The sequence below is a fragment of the Chenopodium album genome, chromosome 8 (assembly GCF_948465745.1).
Source record: "Chenopodium album chromosome 8, dcCheAlbu1.1, whole genome shotgun sequence".
Lineage (NCBI taxonomy): Eukaryota > Viridiplantae > Streptophyta > Magnoliopsida > Caryophyllales > Amaranthaceae > Chenopodium > Chenopodium album.
The window spans coordinates 3,168,632-3,196,299 of NC_137841.1; the positions used below are offsets into that span (position 1 = coordinate 3,168,632).

General features: G+C 36.0%; 2 protein-coding genes across 2 annotated transcripts; both read right to left on the bottom strand.

Moving 5' to 3' along the window:
- Positions 1-2,612: 2,612 nt before the first annotated feature.
- Positions 2,613-5,685, bottom strand: LOC145555643 (UPF0481 protein At3g47200-like). The gene is made up of 2 exons (XM_081617386.1): positions 5,639-5,685; positions 2,613-4,241 (listed from the first exon to the last, which is right to left on the bottom strand). Exon 2 carries the CDS (start codon positions 4,214-4,216, stop codon positions 2,969-2,971), a length of 1,248 nt encoding a protein of 415 aa, XP_081473512.1. The 5' UTR covers positions 4,217-4,241; positions 5,639-5,685; the 3' UTR covers positions 2,613-2,968.
- Positions 5,686-6,393: 708 nt separating this feature from the next.
- LOC145555645 (uncharacterized) lies at positions 6,394-11,338 on the bottom strand. Its single transcript, XM_081617387.1, has 3 exons — positions 11,071-11,338; positions 8,979-9,210; positions 6,394-7,123 (listed from the first exon to the last, which is right to left on the bottom strand). The coding sequence occupies exons 1-3, from the start codon at positions 11,169-11,171 to the stop codon at positions 6,827-6,829; spliced, it is 630 nt and encodes a 209-aa protein (XP_081473513.1). The 5' UTR covers positions 11,172-11,338; the 3' UTR covers positions 6,394-6,826.
- Positions 11,339-27,668: the final 16,330 nt, after the last annotated feature.

Below are 27,668 nucleotides of genomic sequence, written 5' to 3' on the forward strand. Positions count from 1 at the left end.
GACAATTAAGGTTCTCCAGATCCAAGCTCAAATATACTCCTTTTTTCTTTTTCTTTCTTTTTTCGGTTCTTACTTTTTGATTTGTTTCGAGGCTTACCGAGTTGTTCACTATCAAATTAAAGCTCAACTTGATCAAAAGTAAAAGGAGACTAAAATGCACCAAAGTCACACCAAAGTGAGTATTCTACTCTGATATTAGCTGGTTTCTTCTCTTACAGTTTGCTTTCGAACACTAAATCATCTACTCACTACACTCAACAATAACACAAGGTTAAATACAATAACACCTTGTATTCCTGCCATAGTGCATCCAAACCCCCCTGCCCCTTTTCCGAATGAGCCTTTAACTCAAGACCACGAAAAGTTTAAACCATCTGAACTACCATCACTAGCTAAAGGATCGGATTATCAACTTATATTTCAGAAAAACTAAATAAATTAACAACTATCTCAACAAATAAAGTAAAGTTGGTCCGTGACAATTAGCCACTTAATTACTCCATAATTCACCATATAAACAGGAGATTGTGAGAGTACAGAATCTAAATATATTTCTACTGTTTTTCATGTATTTAGCTGGAATTTCCACCCAATTATTTACTCAATCCATCAATACACACAATGGAACCCAGACACTCAGTACATCTAACAAATTAGATAGTGCAGTACACTGTACTAGGGATGGCAATCCCGTCCGGATCCGACCCTACTCCGCCCCGATCCGAGGTAAAATATCCGCTCCGAATCCGAGAAAAAAGTAATCCAAGTTCGATTCCGTTAAAATAATCCGACTCCGAGTCGGAGGAGGGTTGGAGTCGGATCCTACAAAAAATCCGAGAAAAAAATCCGACTCCGACAAATGTCCGACTTTGACGGATTATCCGACTCCGACTCCAATAGATAGTGGATTTTTGTGTGGGTCATAGTGGCATTGGGTGTGGGTTGTAAAGGCCCAAATAGCCCAACATCTCAAAGTATATTGAATAATGAAAAAAAAAAAAAAAAAAAACTCGGAGTCGGGTCGGATCGAAATCGGAGTTGGAGGTCGGATATTGAAGTCGGTGTCGGATTTAACCTCCGACTTCCTGTCGGAGTCGGATTTAGCATAATCCGCTCCGAGTCCGACCCATTGTCATCCCTATACTGTACACTAGCAAATTGGTGATTTTCAACCCAATTTAACAAATTAGGTAGCAAATTGTGAACTCGTACTAAATCTCATACAAGCAAATTAGGTAAAACTGATCCCCCAATTTAATTTTAAAAAGGATGAACCATTCCAATACTTCAGTACTCCATTCACTCTACCAATACTTCAAAACTTGCATCAAAATGTCATTTACTTAAAAAAAAAAAAAAAATGCAATATATTATAAATGCTACAGTAATAAGTTCAGATAATTTCCGATAAATTCGAATAAGGGATATCCAGAGAAAAGAACTCATATCGAACATCAATTCTATTTCATATGAATAATAACTGAAACTGAATAATTGCAGGAGAATATAAACTTACTTAAATTGATGTTGGGTTGAAATGAGATTTTTTAGTTTTTTGACATTTGATACCACTAAAAACACATCTCTTTGATTCGGTACCAATTTTTTTAAAAATTTTTCTTTGCTACCAGCCAAAACAAAGTTTGTTAAAAATCACTACCACTTGTCTTCAACCGTTAGTATTTCCGTTACCACCACCCAACCACCGTCCAGCCACCACTCCTTCCCACCCACTGCCTAATTCACCGCCATTATTCAACATCAAACCCACCGCAACCACCATCCCTTCCTCACCCACGGACCCACCAGCTACCCAAGCCACCTCCACCGTCGCCTGGGAGCCCAATCCCCTGCTCGCGATTCCGGCCACCTAGCCCTCGTGTCGGCGCCGGCGTCGCGACCCTCCTCTAAAAACGCCTTTCCAGCCCCGATCCCAACCTCGTTCCCAGCCCCCCCTCCCCTTGAAAACCCGATCCAAGCCCCTTCCCCTGGATACCCGATCCCACGACCTGGGTTTAGTGGTTTCGGTGGGTAGTCGTGGTCTGGGTTCATGGGTATAGGGTTCGCGTGGGTATAGGGTTCGCGTGGGTATAGGGTTGTCGGTGGTGGTGGTCTGGGTTCATGGGTATAGGGTTGTCGGTGGTGGTGGTCTGGGTTTGGGGGTTAGGGTGGTGTCGTGGTGGTGGTGAGATCTGGGTTCGTGGGTTTTGGGTATAGGGTTGTCGATGGTGGTGGTCTGGGTTTGGGGGTTAGGGTGGTGTCGTGGTGGGTCGTGGGTGAGGTCGCCGGCGCCGACCACAAAATCTGATTTTGGAGGTAGCAAAGTAAAAAAAAAATTTTAATTGGTACCGAATCTGAAGAGAGGCGTTTTTAGTGGTAGCAAATGTAAAAAAAATCCTTATTTATAACCTTAACAACAAAAAAGTTAGATACGAAGGTCCTTCCAGCTACCAGCCAACTTCAGCATCTAACATTCTAACTATTCTTCAAAATAAGGCGAAACTCATTGACTCATTGTTGTGATCATATTTGGTGGGACAAATGACCAAATAAATAGATTTCCATCTACCAAGTATAAGCCAGATGTACCAATTCTCTCAGTAGCTTTCCGTCTAGATAACTACTGATTCTTTTGACAGGATCTGCTGTCACCTGATAACGGTGAGTTAGCGAGGCAGAGCCTGTACACTGTACAGGGTTTAGCTCCTCTATTGAGGGGAAATGTATACTGGTGATGCTGCTGCAACACTTCATCATATTGTACCCTTTCTGTTGTAAAGAATCCCATTGTGAATTTTGAAGTAAATAGGCAAGAACAATTTTTGGAGCATCTGTATATAGGTCATAGCATTGCTTCTCTTAATGCTATAATAAAACCAAAGACAGAATCAAATCATAATTGCATTAATCACAAGCTATTTATTCAAAGTCTCCAACTTTCCAATTGCAACAATTTCAAGCTAACTACTTATTTGAAGCCGGTTACAACTTGTAGAACGGTTAGAATCAACATTACAATTGCATACACTACCGAAATAGCAGCCCAAGGATGGCTGAAGTAGTCATGCTTGAGTATGGCCCTCCATCTATTCCATTGAGTACCAGCATATGCATTGAGATCGTTACATATACCCGAGTAATAGAACTTTGAAGTTTTTAGCCCCGTCTGCTTGAAGATCTTGCTAAAAAGATTTGCCACTTCTTCATTATTCCCTAACCAGTTGTCAATCACCCCACTTTGAACAAGTATGGCCACATCCTTTGGGGTGTTGATCAAACTATCCAAGAACGCAAAGTAGTCAATGATGTAAGAGTCAAAGTAATAATGGCATTGCTCGAATACCATGATGTTCCGAAACAATGATTCTGTATCATCTGTCACCACAATCCTCGGAATCTCCAAAACCCCTTTTACAAATCGTATGTCAAGTAAATTCTTACTTTGGCTCGTCACAAATTTGACTCCTGCTTCACTTAGTTCACTTACACTTGAAGTAAACTCAAAGTTCTGCTTGGTATTAGGTAATTGATCCCGAGAGGCAGAAGGAAGGTAACATATTCTTAAAAAATCAACCAGATGTTTTACATCCGCACTTTCTATCCTTGGAGGAACAACTTCATCTTTTCCCATGAAGAATTTATAAGTAATATCAAGGAAAGGAAGTTGGTTATTTTGCGAAGCGGGCCTGAAGGCAAGGTCGTAAAGACCCTTGAGAAGGAAAAAAGGTAGTTGGTTTTCTTCTAGCCTTATATCTCGAGTGACTTGTAAGATCATCCTTGGTTTGTTGAATATACGGTCATTTTCATCTATAAACTCATGGAAACAACTCCTCAAGAAGAGCTCAATGATAAATATTGCATCAATGAGCAGCATTTCAATAAAATGTTCACTAAGTAGGTTTATAGTCTCAACATAACTTTGGCGAACTACCTCTTCCCATCCTCTTATAACTTCAGCATAATTATCTAACTTGTAAGAGGTGGATCGGAGAAGAAAAGATTGCAAGTACCTCAATTTTTGTTCTTGCATAGCTATCAGCTTTGGATCGCCGTAGTAGACTGGGCCAATTGACACAAGCAAAGGTCGATAAGCATCCTCATTTACCTTTCGAAGATTTTCAGGGACTCTGTAGATGCAACAATTTGAGGAAACTGTTGGCAATGATTCAAGCTTGTGCAGTAATGAATTAGACACCCATTTGCTAAGATCACCCATGCTTTCCTTTATTTTATTTTTTTTCCTAGCAAAAGGAAAAGAGGCAGTGAGACAAGTAAAGTTCTCCAGCTCAAGCTATTTTTGGTTCTTACGTTTTGATTTGTATAAAGGCTTACTGGGTTGCTCACTATTAAAAAATAATTTCCTCTACATAAAGTTCAACAAAAAATCACACGAATTTCTCACGTTACAGGTAAGACCAGGCTGCCCAAGCCTATGATCAGAAAACAGCAAACATCGAAAGACAGGCATTATACTGTACTAATCTTAATATATCCACATCTCTTATCAAGTTTGTTCTATTTTTGTCATCCTGTAATAAACAAATGTAGAAGTTGATCAAGAAGGGGCCTAAATTCACCAAAGTGAGGATTCTACAACAAATCTATGAATTATCAAGAAGGGGCCTAAATTCACCAAAGTGAGGATTCTACAGTTTGCTTTTGAATACTGAATCATCTGTATGTTGCTCCTATTGTACAACGTAAAGGGCACCCGCTACACTTAATGATTACACAAAGTTTAATACAATAACAACCTGTGTCCCTGTTGTAGGGAATATAAACCCTCTGCCCCTTTTCCGAATGAGCCTTTAACTCAAGACTGCGGAAAGTTTTAACCATCTGAACTCCCATTACTTGCTCAAGTGCATATCGTACTAACACACTTGTTTTCATTTTCTTGAATATAATCCCTGATTCTCAACTTGTCTCTAAGAAAATATCATCAAAGAAATGACCATCTCAACAAAAAAACTAAAGACGGTCCTTGAAAATTAGCCAATGAATTAGGGCATGTTCTCTTCAGCTTAATTCAATTCAGTTCGGTTCCTAATTTCCTTCTCTCATAAACAGTTCAGTTCAGTTCAGCTCAGCTCAACTCAGTAAATCAGAACATGCCCTTACTCCGAAATTTATAAAACTCAATCACCAAATAAACAAGAGATGTTGAGAATACCAGTTATTAAAGATAATCCTACTGCCCTAAGAGTACAAGTATTTAGCTGGGATCTTCACCCAAGTAACCCAACCCATCAATACACTGGCAAATTATGTTACCAAATTGTTAATTTTTAGACTAATTTAACAAATTAGGTAGCGAATTGTGAACTCATACTCAAAAATTAAGAAACAGTGTTCTGATTTAAATTAAAAACTATGAACACATCTCAAGTGTAAAGTGGACAACCTACTCATTCCATACTTCAAAATATTTGCATAAAAAAATTTATCATCAAAGAAAAAAAAAATTTGACTTACAGCTACAGTATATATATATAGATAAATTTCAATAGTAAGTTCAAATAAATTCCAATAAGTTCAGGTAGGTGAATGTCAGATAAAAAGAACAATGGTGAATGCAGAACATTAATTTCATAAGAATAATAACTGTAATTGAATAATTGCAGGAGAATAAACTTACCAAAATTGATGTTGGATTGAAATGAAGTTGAATTGTTTGCTACTTAATAAACCACCTGAAATTTATAGAATTTGTAATTAATTTGAATTTTGAGAAGGCAGATATTTATAACCTTAAAATCGAAAAAGTTGATTCGAAAGCTCCATTTCCTTCCAACTTCCAGTCACCTTCAAGGGAACTTTCATACTTCAGCATCAAACTTTATTTATTTTTTTTTTAACTTGAAAGAGTTATTGGAGAAGTAAGGAACAAACTAAAAGTGCAAAACTTGGGTGGAAAGGGGTAATAAAGCAAAGACCAAATAGCTAATTTGGTGTAAGAATTGTACTTTTAAGGTAACAAAAATTTTAAATTTATTTGCAATAAAATAATTTTTTTTTTTTTTTTACGATAAAAGAATGTTTTGTGTTTCACAAATAATATCATTTTGTTGTAAATAATACAAGTAAGAAACAGAAGTACATGTAAAAATTAGCAACTAATTAAATATCTTATGTTGGTTTTGTTCAAATAAATGATAGTTGATTAGTTGAGAATGTTCAATAAGCACCAATCGTAGCTTTGTTGAAAAGAAATATTTAGTCCGTATTACATTTAAATTTCTTTTAAATTTATGCCAAATACGTAGTACGAGTATAATTTTTGTTAGGGACAAAAATAATGCAACTTCCTTTCCCAACAAGTGAACTTAATCTTCACAATACTGGTAGGCCTTGTAAATTGAAAGTACTTATAGAGTTATAGGTCCTGCAATTAAAAAAATAGCAAGCTGGCCTGCATTTTAGGAGCAGCAGCATAAAGCCAAGAACAAACTTCAACTCATTAAACTTGAGTGCATTCAAAGGAATCAAAAAGTAACGAAATGAAATTATCCACACAAGTTTTTCCAAGAACCCCCACCCCAAATGCTTTGACATAAGATGCCAACAATATTCAAGTGAAAGTTTGCTTGAGGCTGCGGAAATTCATTTCAACATCACGATGTGGTCTGTTTTTTCCAATCTTCTTTCAACACGATGTGGGAAAATGAAAACCTCGTATCTGTTTAACTGTTCCACTCTGGATCCAACTCTCTCGTCAAAACAAAGAATCCGCTAATGAAGAACAGTAGAAAGTTGAACAAGCAAGTTCGTGCTCATAAGACATGGAAGCAAGAGGAAACAGGGTAATGTGGGTTTACAGGATAGCTCATTTCAGCTTGGACTTTGAAGAGCTCTGAAGAGGTTTTGCAGTGGGTCTAGGAGCAGGTTTTCTCATGGCCTTCTTAATATCATACTTGACAGATGCGAAAGCACATACAAGGGCGAGCAGCATCGTAGGATAGACATAGATAGATTGTGTAGGATCTGTGTTTGCCGGTCGTGCAAGGATTCCTTCCTTGACCAGACCCCAAACTATCAGGAGTGTGCCAAACATGCTCATTCTTCCTGGTTTCAGAATGCCGATTAAAGCACCTGCCACACAGAAGTAGCTACCTGCCAAAACCTGAGGAGTTCACGAAAATAGATCATTAAAACAAGTTCCAGATCATTAAAATTTGGAGGAAAATTAAGGCACAAAAGAGAACCAGAAGTCCAATATTGTACAAAAGCACAAACTGAACACCATTAATATCGTCAAGAAAAGTACAGGCTACATCCATATCATCTTAATATTGAGTTATTCAAATAGCCGAAAACTATCAATTCTCTGAAGGCATAGATCACTAAGATAGCATTTGAATACCAGTTCAGAAAGCAAATTAGCTTAAGAATTACAAAAAAAAAAAAAAAAACAGCCCAAGAAAGCTTAGTCAGGAAAGTATTGTCATTGTATTCTAGACACAAATTTATAAGTATGTACAGCATAAAAAAAATAGTAAAAAAAAAAAATCAATGAATATAATGCTGCATCTAATCTCTCTCTCACAGAGTGTTCTGTTTCGGACCCTATCCAACAGCAATATGGGGGAAGCTCTGATGTTCATAAGTGTACTCATATTTCTAGAAATCATAGTGCCGAGTGCTGATATGAACAAGTTTTCAATCATGCACACACAGTTGCCTAAGTCAAGTATATGTTCCAAGATCCTTAGTAGAAAAGCAAGAGGGTTGTGTCCAAAAGACTAGCAAAGAGAAAACCAGACTCTAATAAGAAATTCAACAAAAAATTACTACCAGCCTGCTCTATTATCATAAAAGCGTGTTAACAGAATCTTTAAATTGTGTTGACTAACTCACAATATGCATAGCTTACAATCAAGGAGCAGACAATGTCTTAGCATATACTCCTAGTCAGGTACGGCCACGACACATGAAAGGGGGAGGGGAGGAGACTAATGTAGCTAAAAAAAAAATTGATGGCCTTATCACAGAGTGCTTGGTACTTAACTGAATCCAGAAGGGAATTTATAAAGCTAAACTCTTGCAATGGGCAAGGTAATGAAGATAATGAAAACATAAACTGCTCGTCAGAGGTATGTATGGCATTACAATTAACATTTGACATCCATGCATACCCTTCTATAAAAGAAACTGCCATAGATAGATGTTTGCCAATTAGCAGAAGGAAACAATGTCTTGAGTTTTTCCAGTGAAACAAATTCAACAGACCCCCCACCCCCCCCCCCCCCCCCAAACACACACGCACACACACACACACACACACACACACAAACACACCAAAATAAATGTCTGAAACATTGAATTGAGTCAAGATGTAGGCAACCTTACCCTAAATGAATCAAGATTACTCAATTCTAATGTACTGAACAAAGCACAGTTGCAAAACTGTTCTCACGTATGTGACGTATGCATCAAAACTGCATAATACTGTAATGTATTACCATCAAATCACCAGATTGCATATGGTGCGAACTGTGCAAAGTACTCATCTGACATACCAATCACCTTTTTTCCATTACTATCATGTTTAGACATGTAGAAATTGAAAACATATTACAAGGTGCCAAATATATGGACTAGGTGTAGCAGCAACTATTTTTTCAAGCAGAAAGTTGAGAAATGGGGCTGAAAAGGGAACTTTTCATATGGTTGAATTCTACTCTATTTTGAAAATAACTATTTAAACAAGAAAGGAGCATGTGGACAAACCATAGAATCCTAAACTGAAGATCATGAAGGTTTTTCCAGGCATTTGTACCCAAGTTTCAGATAGACCAATAAAGAACAAAGCCCAAGATTCAAAGGACAGCAAACAAAAACCAACAGTTACAATATTCGAGAAAATAACTTTGACTATCACTTCAGCAACTGATATCTGAGAACAATCTAGCATGTATAACATCTTAAAATTTCCCAGGTTATGATTGACATATAGAAGATAGATTATTAATTTGTACCTCTAAGCGCTTCAAATCAAGTGCAACAGGGGCATCTTTGACGCTAGTTAGATTGTAGATATCCACGAGATTGTTCCAGCTAGGGACTGTCAAATTTTTGACAAGTCCATGTACCACGGCTCCAGGAAAAAGAAGGGTTTTTACAACCGGTACAGGAATGATATCACTGGCAATTAATTGAGAAGATGTCACGTGAACTGGGGTTGTGCACATACCAGATCTGCATGGTACTCTACAAATATATAAACGAAAAGTTAAGGACAGCTGAGATAGTCATATTCCTAGGAAAAAAGTAACATAATAGCTACAGTGATCCAATAACGTACTGCTCTAAATGGTTTCACCAACATTATTTTGCAAGTCTCCATTTAATAAGTTCTTTTCAAGTAACCAAATTTAAATTAATAAGTCTGACACATATACCGATATAAATCAAAGTAATAACATTTAAATACCTTCCTTTTTCATAATAAACAACTACAAATAATATTTCATAAGAGCAAGATTGCAAGCAAAGACCAACAACCTCAAATAGTTTGGCACCAACAATATAATTCTTTGTGGCATAAGGAAATGCATGTAGGAAATGATCATAAAAATGAAGAGACCTCGTCCGTCCTTGACTGATTAAAACCTATTATGGTGTTCAAATTTTACACACTTCGACCGCAAATTTTTTATTATCAGTAAGTCTTGTTAGATTCGAATTAAGGTATAAAGATTGACTTTATATAATCTTTAAAAAATAGTTATAGACATTAATGGCCAAAGTTTGCATTGGAGTCCATGAAATAGATATGTTGCAATCAATTAAGAGCATATGGGGTAGTACGCATGATTATGAGGATCAATAGAAGCAATCAGACGGAAATTTAATTACAGCATGTAGGCTATGATCTATTTAAATATTCTCCTACGAAATAAAATTAACCATACAGATGGTTAAATATCAATTTCAAGAAGCAGAAAACATAGGAATAATAGCCACCATGGATTGCAGCTGCAAAACAGTGTATAGGAAGTAAAGAACCAACTATAATTATTACTATTATTAAAACATACAGCATGAAATCATTTCGCAATAGTCAAGCCCAGTGTGAACATACTCAGCCAAGCTTTCCATACATGACGAATTCAAATCCAATTCTCTTAACTCATGGATAACAAAAAAAGGAGAAATAAATGTCACCATAGATAGCAACTGCAAAACATTGTACAATTTAAGAACCAAACAAATACAGCTACTACAAAAACCATACAACAGCACAATAAGCATGTTCAAGAGACATCTCAGAAACGTCAAGTCCAACATGAACGCTTTAAGTCATGCTTTCCACACATAACGAATCAAATCCAATTCCTACATTAAACTAATCGAATTCAATAATGTCCATATTCATCCTTGAGATAAGTTATTATTACTCTTCCAAACATACATTGTTGCTACTGAAGACCGTAGATGATACAACAATATTCTAACATCCAACTTTTTCAACACCATAATGAATTAATGATGGCCAATTTACCAAACTATCTTAAATCATAGCACTGCTAAGCAAATCCAATGATCACAGATTTTCTTTGTGCCGTTATTTCTAGCATTCAATCATTCATTGCAAACAAAACATATAATCAAGCCAATCAGAACACAGTACTAATCAATCAGTAAAACTAATAAATTCTTCCGATTCAAGTGATAATGTATCAACAATCAGTAAAACTCATGAATTCTCCCGATTCAAGTAATAATTATCCTAACAACGAGGTAGAATTCAGCTCTATATGCAGAAAGTCTACCGGATTCAAAATTAATGCAAATTACGTCAATAATTACAGCTTAGAAATACATTCTTCAAATTGAATCGATTGCAAGCATTAATAATTCAGCACAAATGCAGATTAACGAAGAAACAAGATCTTAAACTGTTTCATCAAATTTAACAACTGATTTGGTTTAAAATTGAGTAGAATCGGAAAAAATTAATTGCAGATTTAGCGAATTGAGTAGAATCGGAAAAAATTAATTGCAGATTTAGCGACTTGAGAAATGCGCAGGAGAAAATTGCAAAATTGGGGAGAGAGAGTAACGAACTTGAAGAGAGGGATCTGAAGGAAGATGACAAAGAAGAAGACGCGACAAGCAATGGTGGAAATTCTGGAGCTGGTCCAACCTTTGCTCGATAAAATCGCCATTGTTATGCTGCTGCTGCTTCACTTGGCAATTACAGGCGAGAGAGGAGAGAGAAAATTTGATCTCGATTTCTTCACTCGGTTTTAGTCAACGTTGGCGTTGAATATACGGCACTCCGTAATCCGTATATGTATAATGTATATCATACATTCTTATTATTTGTTATAATCCCGACCGGCGACCGTGGTAACTGGGAGAGAATCGTTGGCCTGAAAATTTTAAGGTACAGCATGTTGCTTGATACAGACAAAAAACGCGCAAAGAATATATAACTATGACGTTGTTTTGTAAAGAACATAGTATTTTGTAAAAAATATATACTTATGTTTTTTTTTTTTTTTTAAGGTTATCTATCCATACCTAAGAGTGGTTCGATTCTCATCCTCATCAGTGATCAAGTACGATCTCTAACTTATTTAAATAAATTTAAAATAAGGAAAATGATTGTCAAGACATCAATGATGATGATGTCATAGTTTGTTAATAGAAGATTTAGGGGGGTGTTTGGTTTGCAAATTAGTATTACAAAATTTTTAAAAACCCTCCTAAAGGACCGGTAAATAAAGAATTAAAATTGAGAAAGGATAACACCATAAATAAAAGCTAAAACTAATCACCAATACACACAAATCAACAAATGTCAAATAGATTTAATCTTAAACTCAAAGTAGCGTGCAATTAATGCAGGACTAAATTAACTATACAAACTCACAAAGATATAATTTAAAATTTTCAAAAACATTATGGGCTTGTTTACATTTACTGAACTAAGCTGAACTGAATAGAGGTGAAATGAATATTTTATGAGAGAGAAAAATTAGGAGTTGAACTGAACTGAACTGATTGGAGTTGAACTGAACTGAACTGATTGGAGTTGAACTGAACTGAACTGAAATTATTAGAGCTAAACTGAACTAAAATAAAGTAAATGTGAACAGACCCTAATTGAAGTGAAGGACCTAAATAAGTCAATACAAGGCTTCAAAACTATGACCAAAGGTACAAATAAAGAAAGCTTTAAAACAAGCAATGTATAATCATGAAGAAAACAAAGAAATTAGAGACAAAAAATAAGCAAAATAGTTGTAATCTCGTAAAATTTACAATTGAATACAATCTTACAAAAACACGGCATATAAGTTAATCATGAAAGCTAGCTTTAACAATGCAAAAGACAAAAATTAGAACTAAAAATAGATCAAAGTAAAAAAAATAAAAAAATAAAATAAAATAAAATAAAAAGGTATATATAATTGAAAGACAAAATGCACAAACAAATAATTATTGTATGTTAGGATTTGTTAATGCAAGTATTGGTCGAACTTGTCACCATAAAAAGAGAGAAAGTCCACTTCACAAGTCCTAGAAAGTTCTATTTCAAAAATCAAAATTATATGATAAATAGATTAGTGCCTGTGCGATGCACGGTAGTTTTAATCTTTTTCCTTAATCAATTGTAATATAATATAAAAAAAAATAATAATAAGGCAACTCATGAGGAATAAACAAATACACTGTATATAGAATAATGAAATAATAAGGCAAAAATTATTAAAACTACAATTGAGAAAAAAATTAAATTAATGTTGATTATATGTTGTGTTAAAAATATTTAAAAGTACTAAACATTATATTACATTAATGATGCATATTATTCCCAATAAAACTATACAATATAATGACTACATGACTAAAGACTTAATATAAATACTTTTTTATAAAATCAAAATATTAATCAAACAATAAAGTAAAATCTACAATAACCATTAGCACAATATACATGTAAATATATAAATTAAAAATAATATATCACAACTATACCTGATAAAATAATATCAATGGAAATAAATACTACTCGGATCATTAAAGGCAATAATAATTCATGATTAGGCAATGATAGGCGTGTCGCGTACCTAACAAAAATAACCGAACTAACTCTACTATGTAGTTGAGCAAGTAGGGGTCGAATCCCAAGAGACTAAGGACTACTAATTAAACAGACTCAAATCAATACTAAGCAAGTAACCAATCAATATCAAGAAATCTATTATAGAACAATTACGAACTATCAAGCAAAGAAAATTATAATAATGAATTAATCAAGAACTAAAGACATCTAAGATTAAGTATCCCCACTAATATGAATCAATGTAATAGAACAATCCCTTTCCCTCAATTAAATTAATAAATATTCCACAGGACAGATGCTCCCTAAAACAATACTAAGAGTTTCTTTCGATCAACTAATAGCTTCCCTAACATGCAATCATACTTATTTTCATGGAATCATACATATTAAAGACATTGAGAACGGCATCCTATAAGCCCTAGCAAGAACAATTAGCTATTTTCATGCATAAAAGCTCTTACTTTTAATTAGGGTTCTAAATTCAATTAAGAATCAACTTTCGTTGTAAACCTAATCACATTCAATTATACTATTTCTAGTTTATCATTGATAATAAAACCAACCCTAACAAAGAGAAATTATGAATTGATTAAATTGGGAATTGGGAATCAAATAACACATCAATCCATATTAGGGTTCAACCTAACCCTAGATTATGAAACTACTCACACATAATAATAGAAGTAACAAGACAATTAATTAAAGAAAACATAATAACAATAAAAATTAAAGAGAATAAGGAAGAGAAATCAATACTTGGAATTGGAATTAAATATGAAAACTTGAATCTTGAAAGTAATAATGAAGAACGTAATACCAAAAGCTCTAAAATAATGTATGTAAAAAGTGATAGATAAAAGACTATCAAAAACCTATTTACATGCTAGGAAAATAATAGTAGTCTTTTCTTAGGATTAGGACTCCTAAAATCCCTAAAATAGGGCTAATTTCGTTGGTAATGAAGAGGCCGCAACCGGGCTGCGGTACAAGGTCGCGAGCCGCAGTGAGGCTGCGGAGTTTGCCGAACATGAATTTGTTGCTACATTGTGAAGTGCGCCGCAGGCAAGTTGCGGAAGGTCATAGTAAACCGCAATCAAGCTGCGGACTAGGCTGCCATGAAGCTTCGTGGATGCTAGAAACTCTCCATATGAAGAATATCTCGCGTCCAAGTTGAATTCCACGCAAATCGATCCCTATTCCTATTAAAACAAAAACAAACAAACAAACCGAGAAGAGCAATATCGAAATAGGAAGAATAATAGCTCTAAAAGATTAGGAAATGAAGGAAACACAATAAAATATGCCCAAATATCATATATAAACCATGTATAATATCGTGTTATCAGGCAACACTATCCTATATTATTAGTAGTACATTTGTAGTTTATGGATTGATGCTTTACATGATATCGTCGCTCTTTATTACGAGTATTAAATAAAATTGTGTCTGAAACTATCCAATAATTGCAATTTGATCATTGTTTGTTTATTGACTTAATCTCACTTGTCATTACGTTCGACATGTCTTTTTACTATTCAACTTAATTATGAATGTGGATCATAACAAATAATTATTATCTAAAACAATCTAATTTGATACTCCATAAGTCTAATAAACAAAATATTAGGGGTATTTGAAAACAAAAATGATGTTTTAAATAAATTTAATATTAATTATATGAATCAATTATATTATTACTTTATCGGCAAAATTCAATAATACTCCGATCCGTTTAGAAGATGTCCACGCGTAATTGATAATATTTTGTGTGGCTCACTTTTCTATGATTAATAAAGAGTTGGAATAATGTATTTATTAGATATAAAAGTGTGAGGAAGAATTGAGAACGCGAAATAAATAGGAATATATCTTATATAAATATTATATATAAGATTTAGAATAGGAAAATTTGGATTTTGGTACCTCAAATATAGGGGTAATTGAATTTTAGTACCCATCTAAAATTTTATTTTAAATTGGTACCTCCAAAACATCAAAACTGTAGATATCAGTACCTCCGTTAAGCTTCTGTCATATTTTCCGTTAGTGGGTCCCAGTGTAACGGCTAGTGGGTAAAATTTGCCCCTTTTTAAGAACGACTCTGTTCTTATTTTTTCCCCAATTTGATTGGGTTTATAATTTAGAATGAAAACAGTGAAATTAATGGTCAGAATTTGAATTAATCTTAGGGTTGTTGGTCATTGTTGAATTGCGAAGGGTTTGGGAAGATTTTGGAGGCATTTTTGAAGCACTGCTGCTGGCTAAAAAAAGAGGTTAGGTCTCAGTAATTTTTTGTCGAAATGTTAAAATTGAAGTTGAATTCAGCTGAATTGTGTTATAGCTGTGGTTCTTATGTTGTGAAATTGTGATTTGTATGTGAATTGTGTGTATAATTGAATTATGTTTTATAATTTTATGTTATGGAAAAATTAGGGTTCTTGAGTTGAATAATTTAGGGAAATGTTGTGTGTTTGAATTTCATGTCGCATATAAGTAATTTATCTTAAATTGGGTGTTTTGTTGCATGTTTGGTTCAATTTTATTGCAGAATGGCTGAGAATAGGGTGGTTTTCAAATTTAAGTACTTGAGTGTAGTCATTGACATTGAAGTAGACATAGGTAAGGACAACTTGATGGATAAATGCCTAGAGTGGGAAGACCGTTTGCGTGAAATGGATGATCCAGTAGAAGGATCTATAGATATCATGTTTCCCAAATTCCAGTACATTTATAAAGGGAAATATAGGGATTTAGAAGATGATGGTGATGTGTTCAAAATGATTGGGAGGCTGCCTAATAAGGACATCTACATCATTCATGTGGGCACCACTGATGATCCTGGGTTCTTGGCAGATTGTATGTGGGAGTTTAGGCAGAAACAAAATGGGAATTGGCCACCCCCTGGCTATCCCTATAATGGTGCTCAGCCACCAGTTTGACAAGGTTTGTGTGAGATTGATGTGGGTAACATTTGTTGTTGTTGTAGTTGTTGTGTCTAATGCCCTTTTTTTTTGTTTTTAAAATTTTGCAGGAGTTATAATGTCCTGGAATACTGAATCCCCCTCTAAACTGAAGAAGTGTAACTGTGGATTGCCACTTGCAAGACTGACATCTTGGACAAGAGACAATCCAGGGCGCAAGTTCAAGGCTTGCAAATTTTGGGATCCAAACACTGAGACAAGGGGATGCAAATGTTTTGAATGGGTTGACTCAGAGCAAAGTGAATGGCAAAGGGATGTGATCAATCAGTTGTTGCTAGACAAGAAGCTGATGAAATCTGAGATGAATTCTTTGCAAAGGGAGGTTGATGATCTTGTTGGGCAAAGAAGGTGTTTGCTTAATGAAGTTGACACATTGAAGACTAAATGCAAGGCCTTGTCTGGTGACAGGAAGAAGATGACAAGCAGCAATGGCACTACTGACAGAGTATGCTTGGTTGCATTAGTTGTAATTAGTGTAGTTGTTATGATATTAGGAATTAGTGTAGTTATTAAACTAATTTAAGGGACTTTGAGGGATTCCAGGACATTTTGTTCAAGTTTGTTTATGTAATGTGTTGAATGTTAGTTGTTTCTATTTTCATTTGAACTTGGTTACAATCAATGAATTTATCAATTTCAAGCAATATTATATTTGAGAAGTTGGAATGATGTTGTGTTGTGAATGACATTGATATGTTCAACATAGAAAATTTACACACATAGTTGTTCATCAAAAGGTGACTTAGCACAAAAATAAAATGCTAAGTACATGTGTTCAACAGACACAATATATACAGACTGCTTGTCTTCAAATAAATAGACCCAACTGTTTTCAAACTTTATCCTAATTTTTTGTTCTTGCTTGTCCTGGTTGTTGTGCTTTTCTTTGCTGTAGTTGTTGTTGATGCCTGGCTGCACAAGTGTGGCTCAGCACCTGTCCTAGACCTTGTGTTTGGTCCCTGTGCTGATGCTGCTGCACCCTGAGATGGTCCTGGTCCTGCTCTTGGTCCTGCTCCCTTTGATGCTGCTCCTTGTGATGTTGCTGCCTTGGATGCTGCTTTGGCTGCAGTTGCTGCAGCTTTCTTTTTAGCCTCCTCCTGGGGGAATTTTTTGTTAGCAATGCTGTTGGGACCTGCTGATGCACCAAGAGTAGCCTGCACATAATAAATAAAGACACAAAGTTCAATAACAGAACCAAATCATATGTATGAGTCATATGTACATGGAAAGTGTGAAGAACTGACCTTGTTTAATGCCCTTGCTGCTTTGATTCTCCTTTGTTCTACTATCCATGGTGTGTTCACAAGAGCCTCGCCTTTTGTGTCAGGGTGGGAAGTAGTGTTTGCCACATCTGCAGGCACATTGGTGCATGTTTTGGCATAGTGACCATACTGTGCACATTTTTGGCACCTCTTTTTCCTTTTTTGTGTACTTCCCTCAGCAGGATCAGGGACACCCTCACCCCTTTCTTTCTTCCTCTTCTTGGACTTGGGTCTGCCAGGCATGACTCTCACTGGTGGAGGTAGTGGCTCCCTCATTTTCACCTTTTCCCAGTGCTTGGGACCTGGCATAGGTTGCACAGGCAAGTTATATGCCTCAATGTACCTCTCCCTTGTGTAATAGTGATCCACAAACTCCTCTGGATCAGTTCTCTTGTCAAGTATGCAAGCAAAGCCATGCACACAAGGGAGGCCAGTTAATTGCCAGTGATAGCATGTGCATGTTCTGTTTTAAAGGTCAACTGTCACTTGGTCTGCATTTAGGTTGACCTCATAGGTATCATCCCTTGACACCTGTAATATGCAATGCCTAGCCACCCTCTCCATTTTTTCAAACAACTTACTGACATATGGCATCACTTTTCCTTGTATTTTTTCACACCCTCCCACTTATCATTATGCCTTTTCATTGCATATCTCCTTAACCACTCCATTTGGGTTAGGATTGGTTTATTCCTAGCTTCTCTAATACAGGCATTAAATGTCTCACACATATTGTTAAGAAGCATGTTTGATTTGCAGTTAGTGGAAAAGGCATGCCTAGACCAATGTTGGGCAGGAATGTTGGCTAGATACTCATATGCATCCTCACTCAGGAATTTAATGGATTCCATAGCAATTTCAAAGTCAGCCTACAATATACAACCACAATCACATGCTAATCAACAATTGATCACACAATATACAACCATAATTTGCTGAGACAAGTTATTTTTTGCAAATCAACATAGTATTCCAGCATAGTTGAGAGCTATTCTAATCAAAAATCACCAACAAAGCATTATGAAATAGAGTGTAGCAGTATATGCTGTAGTATATTATTGTCTGTCTGGTAGTGCTGTCATAGGCTAGCAGTCTTTTGTAGCATATTTGCTAAATGAAAAATTGTAGCAAGTAAGGAAGTAAGTGTATATAAGGAAGTAAGTGTATTGTAGCATATTTGCTAAATGAAGTAAGCCTAGGTTAACTGTGAGGACTGTCATATATAAGGAAGTAAGTGTATTGTAGCATATTTGCTAAATGAAAAATGCAGTAAGAGTATTGTAGCAGAAAAATGCATAATTCAGTAAAGAAAATGCTAAATCCTGCTCCTACCATATTTGCTGCTACTCTGTTTCTGCTAAAAAAATAGAACCTTTCATTTCTGTCATCAAAGCACACAACACAACTACTGCTCTAAACATAAATCAGCAACATAAATTGTAAATCAACACAGTATTCCAGCATAGTTGAGAGCTATTCTAATAAAAAATCAATAACAAAGCACACAACACAACTACTAATTTAAACATAAATAAATCAGCAACAAATCACAGACCAAAATCAATATGTTGAGAGCTATTCATACCCAAGTAGTGGCCCTAGCAGCATTCCAAAACAATTCTTTGAATGTGGAGCCTGAGAACTGCAGTTTGAAATTGGCCCATATATGCCTCACACAAAATCTTTTCTCAGCAAAAGGCACCACCTCCTCAAATGCTTCAAGCAGTCCCTAACACATAAGATCAGAATACTCTTGTCAATTACACATAAATGCATACAGGTACAAAAATTAGAAAAAATACAACATTCTCAACTAACCTTCTGCCTATCTGACATGTATGTGAATCCACCTCCCATTGCTAAGTCATCTAGACTCTGCTTCAAGCATTCCAAGAACCAGCACCATGTTTCCTTATTCTCCACCTCAACAGTAGCCCAAGCAAAGGGGTAGATACTGTTGTTCCCATCCTTTCCTACAGCCACCAAAATCTGACCAGGGTAAGAGCCTTTCAAATGGCATCCATCCACCCCTATTAGTGGCCTACACCCTTTCAAGAAACCCCTCACCAATGGAGACAGGCACACAGACATTCTTAAGAACAAAGGTGGCTCTGGCCTCTCCAGCTGATCTACCACCACATTAACTACAGTCCCAGGGCTATACTTTTGAACAGCCTTGCCATAATCCCATACTCTGGCATACTGCTCAGATGCAGACCCATAAATCATGAATTTTGCCCTTGCTCTAGCTAGCCATGCCTTGTAGTGCCCAATTTTAATACCCAAATCACTTAACACTCTATCCCTGAAGCTGTTAGTCTTCCAGTGTGGATTACTTCTCCACTCTTCTACATATTTTTCAGCTAACCACTCAGCAGTCACATTTGCATTCATGTTGCTCCTCATACAGTTATGTTCTAACCTAATATCATGAATTTTCCAAGCACAACTCTTGAACAAAGGCCTAGCAATCACCTTGAACCTGCACCTCCTAACTTCCTCACTGCACTGAAAAACAGGCAGCTTGCTCCTCTTTGAATCCCATATGTAGACACCTATTTGTGTCTCCCCAAAACCAAACCCGGTGATGAGTGTCTTTCACGTCGAATCATAATCGAATGAAACGAAAGTGTGGAAAGGTCTAGTGTTGCGGAAAGTTTTATTTCTTTTCTCTTCTCTCTGTTTTTGAAAACTTTATTTTAGAGAAAACAGTCAATCCAATTTGGTTGGTCCATGATATGGGTCCAATAGTGGTGTAGTTGGATGGGGCTTGCAAAGACCTTTCCAACGATATATTATAAGCCCAATTCCGATGAATATTGAGGAATTTATGGCCAATTTACTAAACTAGGCCCGGTTTGAGTTTTAAGTACGGCCCAATGATCTAGGGGAGGGCCTAATATAATTTATCATTCTTAATGTAATTAGGAATGGTTTTAATATTCTAGAACATTCTAGAAGGTTCTTATCATTCTTAATTCAATTAGGACTCTTCAGAGTTTTAATCAAGATCAAATAGCATTTTCGATTGGAATTATATTATTTTATCTTCCAGTACGGGAATTTTATCAGAATTTCGAAAACGTGTTAAAAGTCAGTTTGGCGTCCAACCCCAGGCCTTGGCGCCTGGAATCAGGATTAGCGCCAGACGCCAGCATTGGCGCCTGGCGCTAGCCACTAGTCTTGGCGCCAATGAGCCAGGGCTGGCGCCAAGATGGTTTTGCGGTCTTCAGACTCTGTTTTGATAAATTATCTTTTTTGGATGATTTTCTCTATAAATATCGTATCAAAAACTCCATTTTCATTCACCAATTCTCTTTATTCTTAAGTTTTAATAAACTCCATTTTCAATCATCAACTTTCTTCATTCACGAATTCTCATCAACAATCAGTTTTCTTTCGCAATCATTAAATCTCTAATTCTCTCTTAATCATTCACCAACTCTCATCAAGGTTTTCTTGATTATTCTCTCTCTCTTTTTCTAAACTAGCCTTTTCTCAAATACAAAATTCCGCATTCGCAAGATCTAGAAACACCTAGCCATATTCGAAGTTGCCTTCGTCCTAGACGTGAAAGGTTTTAATTTCTGAGGGTTTGGTCCCAAATCTCTCTTTCAATTATTTAATTTAATTGTTTTGATTATTATTTTCCTTGAAGTTACTAACGTGTGTATTTTGTTATTAGAAAGAGGTACGAGGCATCCAAGTAAGTACTTTAATTGATTAATTGATTTATGATGTAGAAATCATGTTTACATTGATATTATGATATCCCTAGTATCATGTCTAGGGTAACTTTAATATTAAATATGATTCCTGCGATGCTTCCTATTCTCTTCCTAATATTTATGATTGTTAGTATCATGTTAGGGTTAAAGATTTGATTTTTATTGCTTAGTGACATGCTAGGGTTTGTTATTAATCTTGTTAGTATCATGCCTAGGATCTTGCTATTTCTATATTAACATGAACATGATAATTATTATAATTGTTATTATTTATGATTATTATTTTGATGATGATTATTTTATTCATGATAATTATTATTCATGATTATTATTGTTGCTTGATATATTATTTATTGTTATTGCTTGATCACCTTTTATTGCATGTTTAAAGGGAATTTGTACTTGTAATCACGCTTAATAAGATAATTAATAATCTTGTTAGGGTTAATTGTGATTATAATTTCAAGTGATCGCCAATAATAGTTTATTTGTGCATTAAATTCAACCAACATAGATTAAACAGGTTTAGGGTTAATCCTATTGATTGCATGTTAATCGAAAAGCGCACATGAATACGAGCAGAATAAAGTAGAGGCCAATTATTAGGGCAGGTTCAATCTCTTTTAGGTTGGATTTGTACCATCATCCCTGAACCCTTATTTGGTTCATGACCTTATGGAGTTGACGATCTCTTGGATCGTTAAGGGGTGTAACCTTCACCTCGTGATGGTTTACAAGTTCCTTAAAAACTTGTTGGCGACTCTTTTGCTCTATCTTCTTCCCTTTTGGACGCCACCGTACTTTAGTGTATGATCACAGTGGGGTTCAAGCTAGTGGGATTTTTAAGGCTTGAAATTATTCCCTACACATACACACCCACATCTCCTCCTACAAAAAGTGGTCAACTTGACCTTGTTGTTGTGCAAAAAATAGAACTCATATCTATTCTCTACTGCATGAGTTCTTAAAGCTTTCCTAAGCACCAAAATATTGCTAAATTTCTGACCCTTCACTAACACAACTGGTTTTTTGAAATCTGTCTCCTCTCTAAACCATGGACTGTCATCTGCCTCTTCATCAGACCCATGCTCACTTCTGAGCTCATCATCATCACTTCCTTCTTCCAGAAGTTCAACCTTAGGCTGCCCAATATCCTTAACAAGTTGGTCCAATTTCTGCTCACTGCTCTGACTAGCCTGCACAATTGTTAAGCTCCTATCTACCTCTCCTAAAATGTGACCTGTACCCTAATCCACCCTCTCATCTTCAGAATCACCTTCTTCCTCTTCTCCTAGATTCCAATCTATATCTATGTCACTCAAATCCTCACTTGAAGATCCAGATTCAGTATCCTCATCATCAATGAACAGCTTCTTTTGACACCTGCCTTTTCCTTTCCCCTCTACTTTTTCTCTCCTGCTACCCAACTCAAGCTCTTCTGAAATCTTCCCTTTCCCTTTATCAATTGCAGGTTTCACCTTATCAGAAAACCTAGGACTCCTCCTAAGTGTTGTTGTTGTGGATTGTTGCCACCTAGGGCTCCTCCTCACAACTAATGCAGTTGAAGCCTTTTTGGGAGTTTGTTTTGCTGAGCTTTTTGCTATAACAGTGGGCTTTGACACTTTTTTAGTAAGAGAAGTTTGAGGTGGGCTGACTTTAGACTGACTCTCAATGTCTTTGGGTGGGCTCAGGTTTGGGTTTGGGTTTTCACTTGGCCATTCAGTCTGGATTGGATTTGTTTGGTCAGGGTTTTCTTCAGAAACAGTACAAAATAACTCCAAGTGCCCATCTTTGTGTTTGGCCTCAAGAAACCCCTTTAGAGCCTCATCATCCTCTAATCTCCTTTTCCCAGTCATCCATGTTTCTCCCTTCTCTTTATACCATAACACATAAATTTGAGAGACTGCCAACCCCTTTTCCCTAAACCCTTCAGCACATAACCATCTCAAGTACAACACAGTTATAAATGACATAGGCACATTCAACCTCCAATACACAAAACCAGCCTCATATACTTGATACTCACTCCCCTTTCTTTTTCTTTTCTTAAACACAAAACCCCCAAACAGTCTTAGCTTTATGTCAACAGTGTTATCAAGCTGATCCATTTGTTTAATCTACAAATTAAGCAAAAAATCAAGTACCAATACCTTAACAAACATAACCCACCCTAATTAAGTTCATATGACTTAAGCAAAATAACACAGTACATGCAACAACACATATACCACACTTAAGCATACAGCCACAATATTCCACACATATACCACACTTAAGCATACAGTCACAATGAATTGTAAATCAATTTGTTTAAAACTGATTATTTAACCTTAATTTAATCCACATACACATTTCTAGGGTTTGCGAATTTATTTTCCAAAATTGCCCAAAAAATTGATCCAAATTGCACTTAAACCATTAATGGAAAGGTACAAAAAGTTGAAGAAACCATACCTGGGTCGTTGTCAGAAGATTCCCCTAAGTGTCAATGGAGATGACGACTCCCAAGTCCAAGCCTTTCCCAGTTGCTGATGTGAGCTTCCAGTAAAAATCCACGCCACACTCAATTGCAGAAATTACAGTGACAAAAAAAACAAATTACCCTAACAATTGACCGTCGAGAGAGAAAGAAATTGTGGTTGAAGTGTAACTATGGAGTAAATGCATGTGGTTGAGGAGTTTGATTATGGAGGAACAGGGCAAAGAGAGAGATAGAGAGAGTAAAAGGGAGGGAATTCAAATAGGATCGAAGAGAGAGAAAGAAGAAAGAGAGGGAAGGTTGGTAACTGGGACCCACTAACGGAAAATATGACAGAAGCTTAACGGAGGTACTGATATCTACAGTTTTGATGTTTTGGAGGTATCAATTTAAAATAAAATTTTAGATGGGTACTAAAATTCAATTACCCCTATATTTGAGGTACCAAAATCCAAATTTTCCTTTAGAATAATATTATTATATTTGTATTATACAAACTTTCTAAAAATAAAAGATATTTTTGATAAAAAGATGAGGGAGTTTTGGAGAAAAAAAAAACATTAGGAAATCTGTTTTAGTATTATGTTATTATTAGAATATAACACCTAAATTTTATAAAATATTAACTCTCTTGTCTTTCATTAATATTATTATATTACACATATAATTCATTCAAATAATTATTTATACATTAACAAATTACATGTAACTACATAATTACTATATTGCACATACAGTTCATTCATAAAATGATGTGTATTGATAAATTACTTTAAATTTGCATACTATTTTTCTCAAAATCTAACTAACTAATCATTTAATGTTCATCACTTTTAACAAAAAAAAAGGTAAATACAGCAAGTAAATGAAAAAGTGATCACAATAAAATATTGGCAAATTTGTCAAAAAAAAACCTTTTAAATGCACCCTTTTGCGAGAAAAAACCTTTTAAAAGCTTTTTTGTAAAAAAAAAAACCCGAAGTTAAGTTTTTTGTTCAAAGAAACCTAGTGTCACTAATTCACTTGATTAACCTCTAATATCTTCTAATTACTTCTAACTCTCACTTAACTATTAAATAATTAAATTAATTTATAAATTTATTAAAAAAAAAAAAACCACCCCCACCACTCTAACCACCAACCCAGCCACCCTCCTCTCTTTCCCCTCCCCTGGCAGCAGCTCCTACCACCGCAAACCTCCCCCCTTCATAAACCCCGACAACTCCCTATCACCTCTTCCTTTGTTTCGCTTTCACCAGAGTTCCAATTTACTCCTCTTCCTCTGCCATTACCGCCGACGGATCCCACGCACGTTGTCGTCTCCGCCATTGGAGGCGACGCTGAGGTGAGAGAGATTATCAGAGGTGAGGGATTGATAGAGAGGGTAAGAAAAGGAATTGGGAGAACAATGACATGCAATTGGAGGAGAAAGGGGATAATTGACGAGGAGAATAATGTTGTGATGTTAATGAAGATGATGACATTGATGGAGCTTCGAGATCTATCAATGGCGGAACGGAGGAGGAGGTGGGTAGGTGAGTTGTCAGGATTTAGGAAGGGGGAGGGTTGCGGTGGAGTTGGGTCGCCTGTAGTGGGAGCTGCTGCCAGGGGAAGGGGAAAGGGAGGAGGGTGGCTGGGTTGGTGGGGGTGGTGTTATTAGAAGAGATTAAAGGTTAATTAAGTGAATTAGTAGTACTAGGTTTCCTTGAACAAAAATTTCTTAAAAACTGGTTTTTTTTTTACAAAAAAGCTTTTAAAAGGTTTTTTTTCGCAAAATGTTGCCTTTAAAAGGTTTTTTTTGACAAATTTGCCTAAAATATTATCTAGGGTTCAAGATCAACTACAACCAAATTTTTAGCAATAAAATAGAATTAATCATTAATGAAAACATCACAAATTTAAACAAATACAAATGTAGAGAAATTTACCTGCTAATTTATTTTGCCTAGCAGCAAATCATAAATATTTGAAGAATCATCTACCTTCTTCATACATTTTGTTTCAAAACTATAATAATACATTTGTCATTCAAAGATAAGATCTTTTCGACTTATATTTTCTCTATTTCTCCACAATTATCAATTATGTGTAAACTAGCCTTACTCTAATTTGTCATTAATACTCTCACATCACCATCCAATTACACTGTTAACTCTTAATTGACATCAGTTAAGGTATATTTGAATTCCTTATAAAGTGTAATCATACGCGCATTCTCATATGTGAGTGCTATAATGATTTGTGCAACTTCTTTGCGATTATCTACTGTATACTTATCTAGCTTGCAAAACATCCTAAATGCCGTTTCAAATTTGTATCGCCCCATAATTGCCGGAGGACCCATATACTGATGAGACTCGTTAAATCTAAGTCATTTAACGCCGAAAAACAACTTTCCGCCTTCAACAGTGATGAACTCCCACCAACAGTACTTCAAATCTCGTGCCGCAACCAAATAAGAATTCACACGATCATATAAGAACAAAATTGTATCATCCCCCAAATTCATCAAAACCACACTATATTTACGAAAATACTCTTGAGTGTCGACCCTTTTCCTTGCTCTAAACGCTCTTACTCTCCCTTAAGTATTCCAAAATTCGAGTTGCTCTAGCTCTTTTCTCGGGTTCATGCTCATCCTCCGATTCCGGATCACGCTTACTGTTAATATTTGGAAGAATTTGACCACCTATTTCTGGAAATATAATACTCCTCGGTATTAAGGTAATGAAATCAAGATGTCCTAGAGCTATGTCCAATGAATGTCTGAATTCTCCTCAGCTACGCCTTGTTGTCCGAGAGCTAGGCCTGCAAAAGAGAAAGAAGGTTAACTGCCCCGGGGGTGTGACCCAGGAAAGTCCCTCCGATGCTTAAGTCAGCGAATGTACTTTCTAGAGATAGAAAATGGAGAGAGAAAGAGTATTTTGGAGAGAGAAAGTAGAGAGAGAAGGTTAGAGAATCAGGAAAAAATTACCATCATCTATGATTGGAGAGCTATTTATAGATGTACTTTCAGGTGGCAGAAGTTGTACTTGTTTGGACAGATTAGGGTTAAATTCGTACTTTACTCTGATTAATGATGGGATGGATCATGGAGGGGTATTTTCGTAATTCCACGTCAATGGGCTTAGGACAATGGATTTGGCCCGAACATTTAGCCTCACGCGTGATGTGGGAACGAGATCGCATGAAGTTCGGATATCACGCGGAATAAAGATGAGAGAGGTTGTCACATATGCTAGAGTGAATCTCGAGGCATACCCGAGGGCTAAAACGTGCCCCAAGAGTATCAGAGAGCTAAAAAAGAGCCCTAAGCAACTTGCAAGGGTGAAAACCAGCCCCAAGCAATGCATTGAAGGTACTTTAATTTAGATGATTGAGCAGTTTGGAGAGCTAAGCCTGATGATGGCTTAGGGATAACTGATGGATTTTCCTTTTTCAGAATATTTTCTTCAGGCTGAGCCCCATGTATCTTGCTGAAGGTATGTCTTGTCTCCATTTTTGACTAAGATTGGGATTTTTAAAGATAAGATGATGGTAATTCCATGCTAATTGAGATGGTAATTAAGCTTAATCCTTCAATGGTGATTTTCTGGGCTCAAGTACTACCTAGGCCCATTTGAACCAGAGTTTTGAGGAGTTGTCATCTCCTTAATTAGCTTGAAACATATGAACTCCCACCTCACTTCATTTGTTTTTCATTTCTCACTTGCCTTAAAGAAATTTCTCAAAAAATTCTCTCCAAATTCCCCCCCCCCCAAGTTCTTGAGAGTTTGAGTGTTCAAGTCACATCACCCAAGTTCACATCATCAAGTTCTTCCAAGTTCATCAAGATCTTCAAGAGGTATGTGAAAAATTTTCACTTTTTGATTCATTTTTGTAGATCCGAAAGCATGTCTAGGTGTTTTTGTACTTGGAATTTCTGAAATTTTGAATTTATCTTAGGGGTAGGCATACTTGAACTTTGAATTTATGGAATTGATTTAACCCCGGGGTAGAACGGTTATGCCCAGCCGAAATCAAGGTTTTTTAAGTGTATTTTTCAAATTTCTAGGGTTTGTGTTTGAGAATTTTTCTGAATTTTAGAATTTTTGGGGTATGCAAAGCTGGGGTAAGCAACGTTGGTTGGGTGTGAGGCC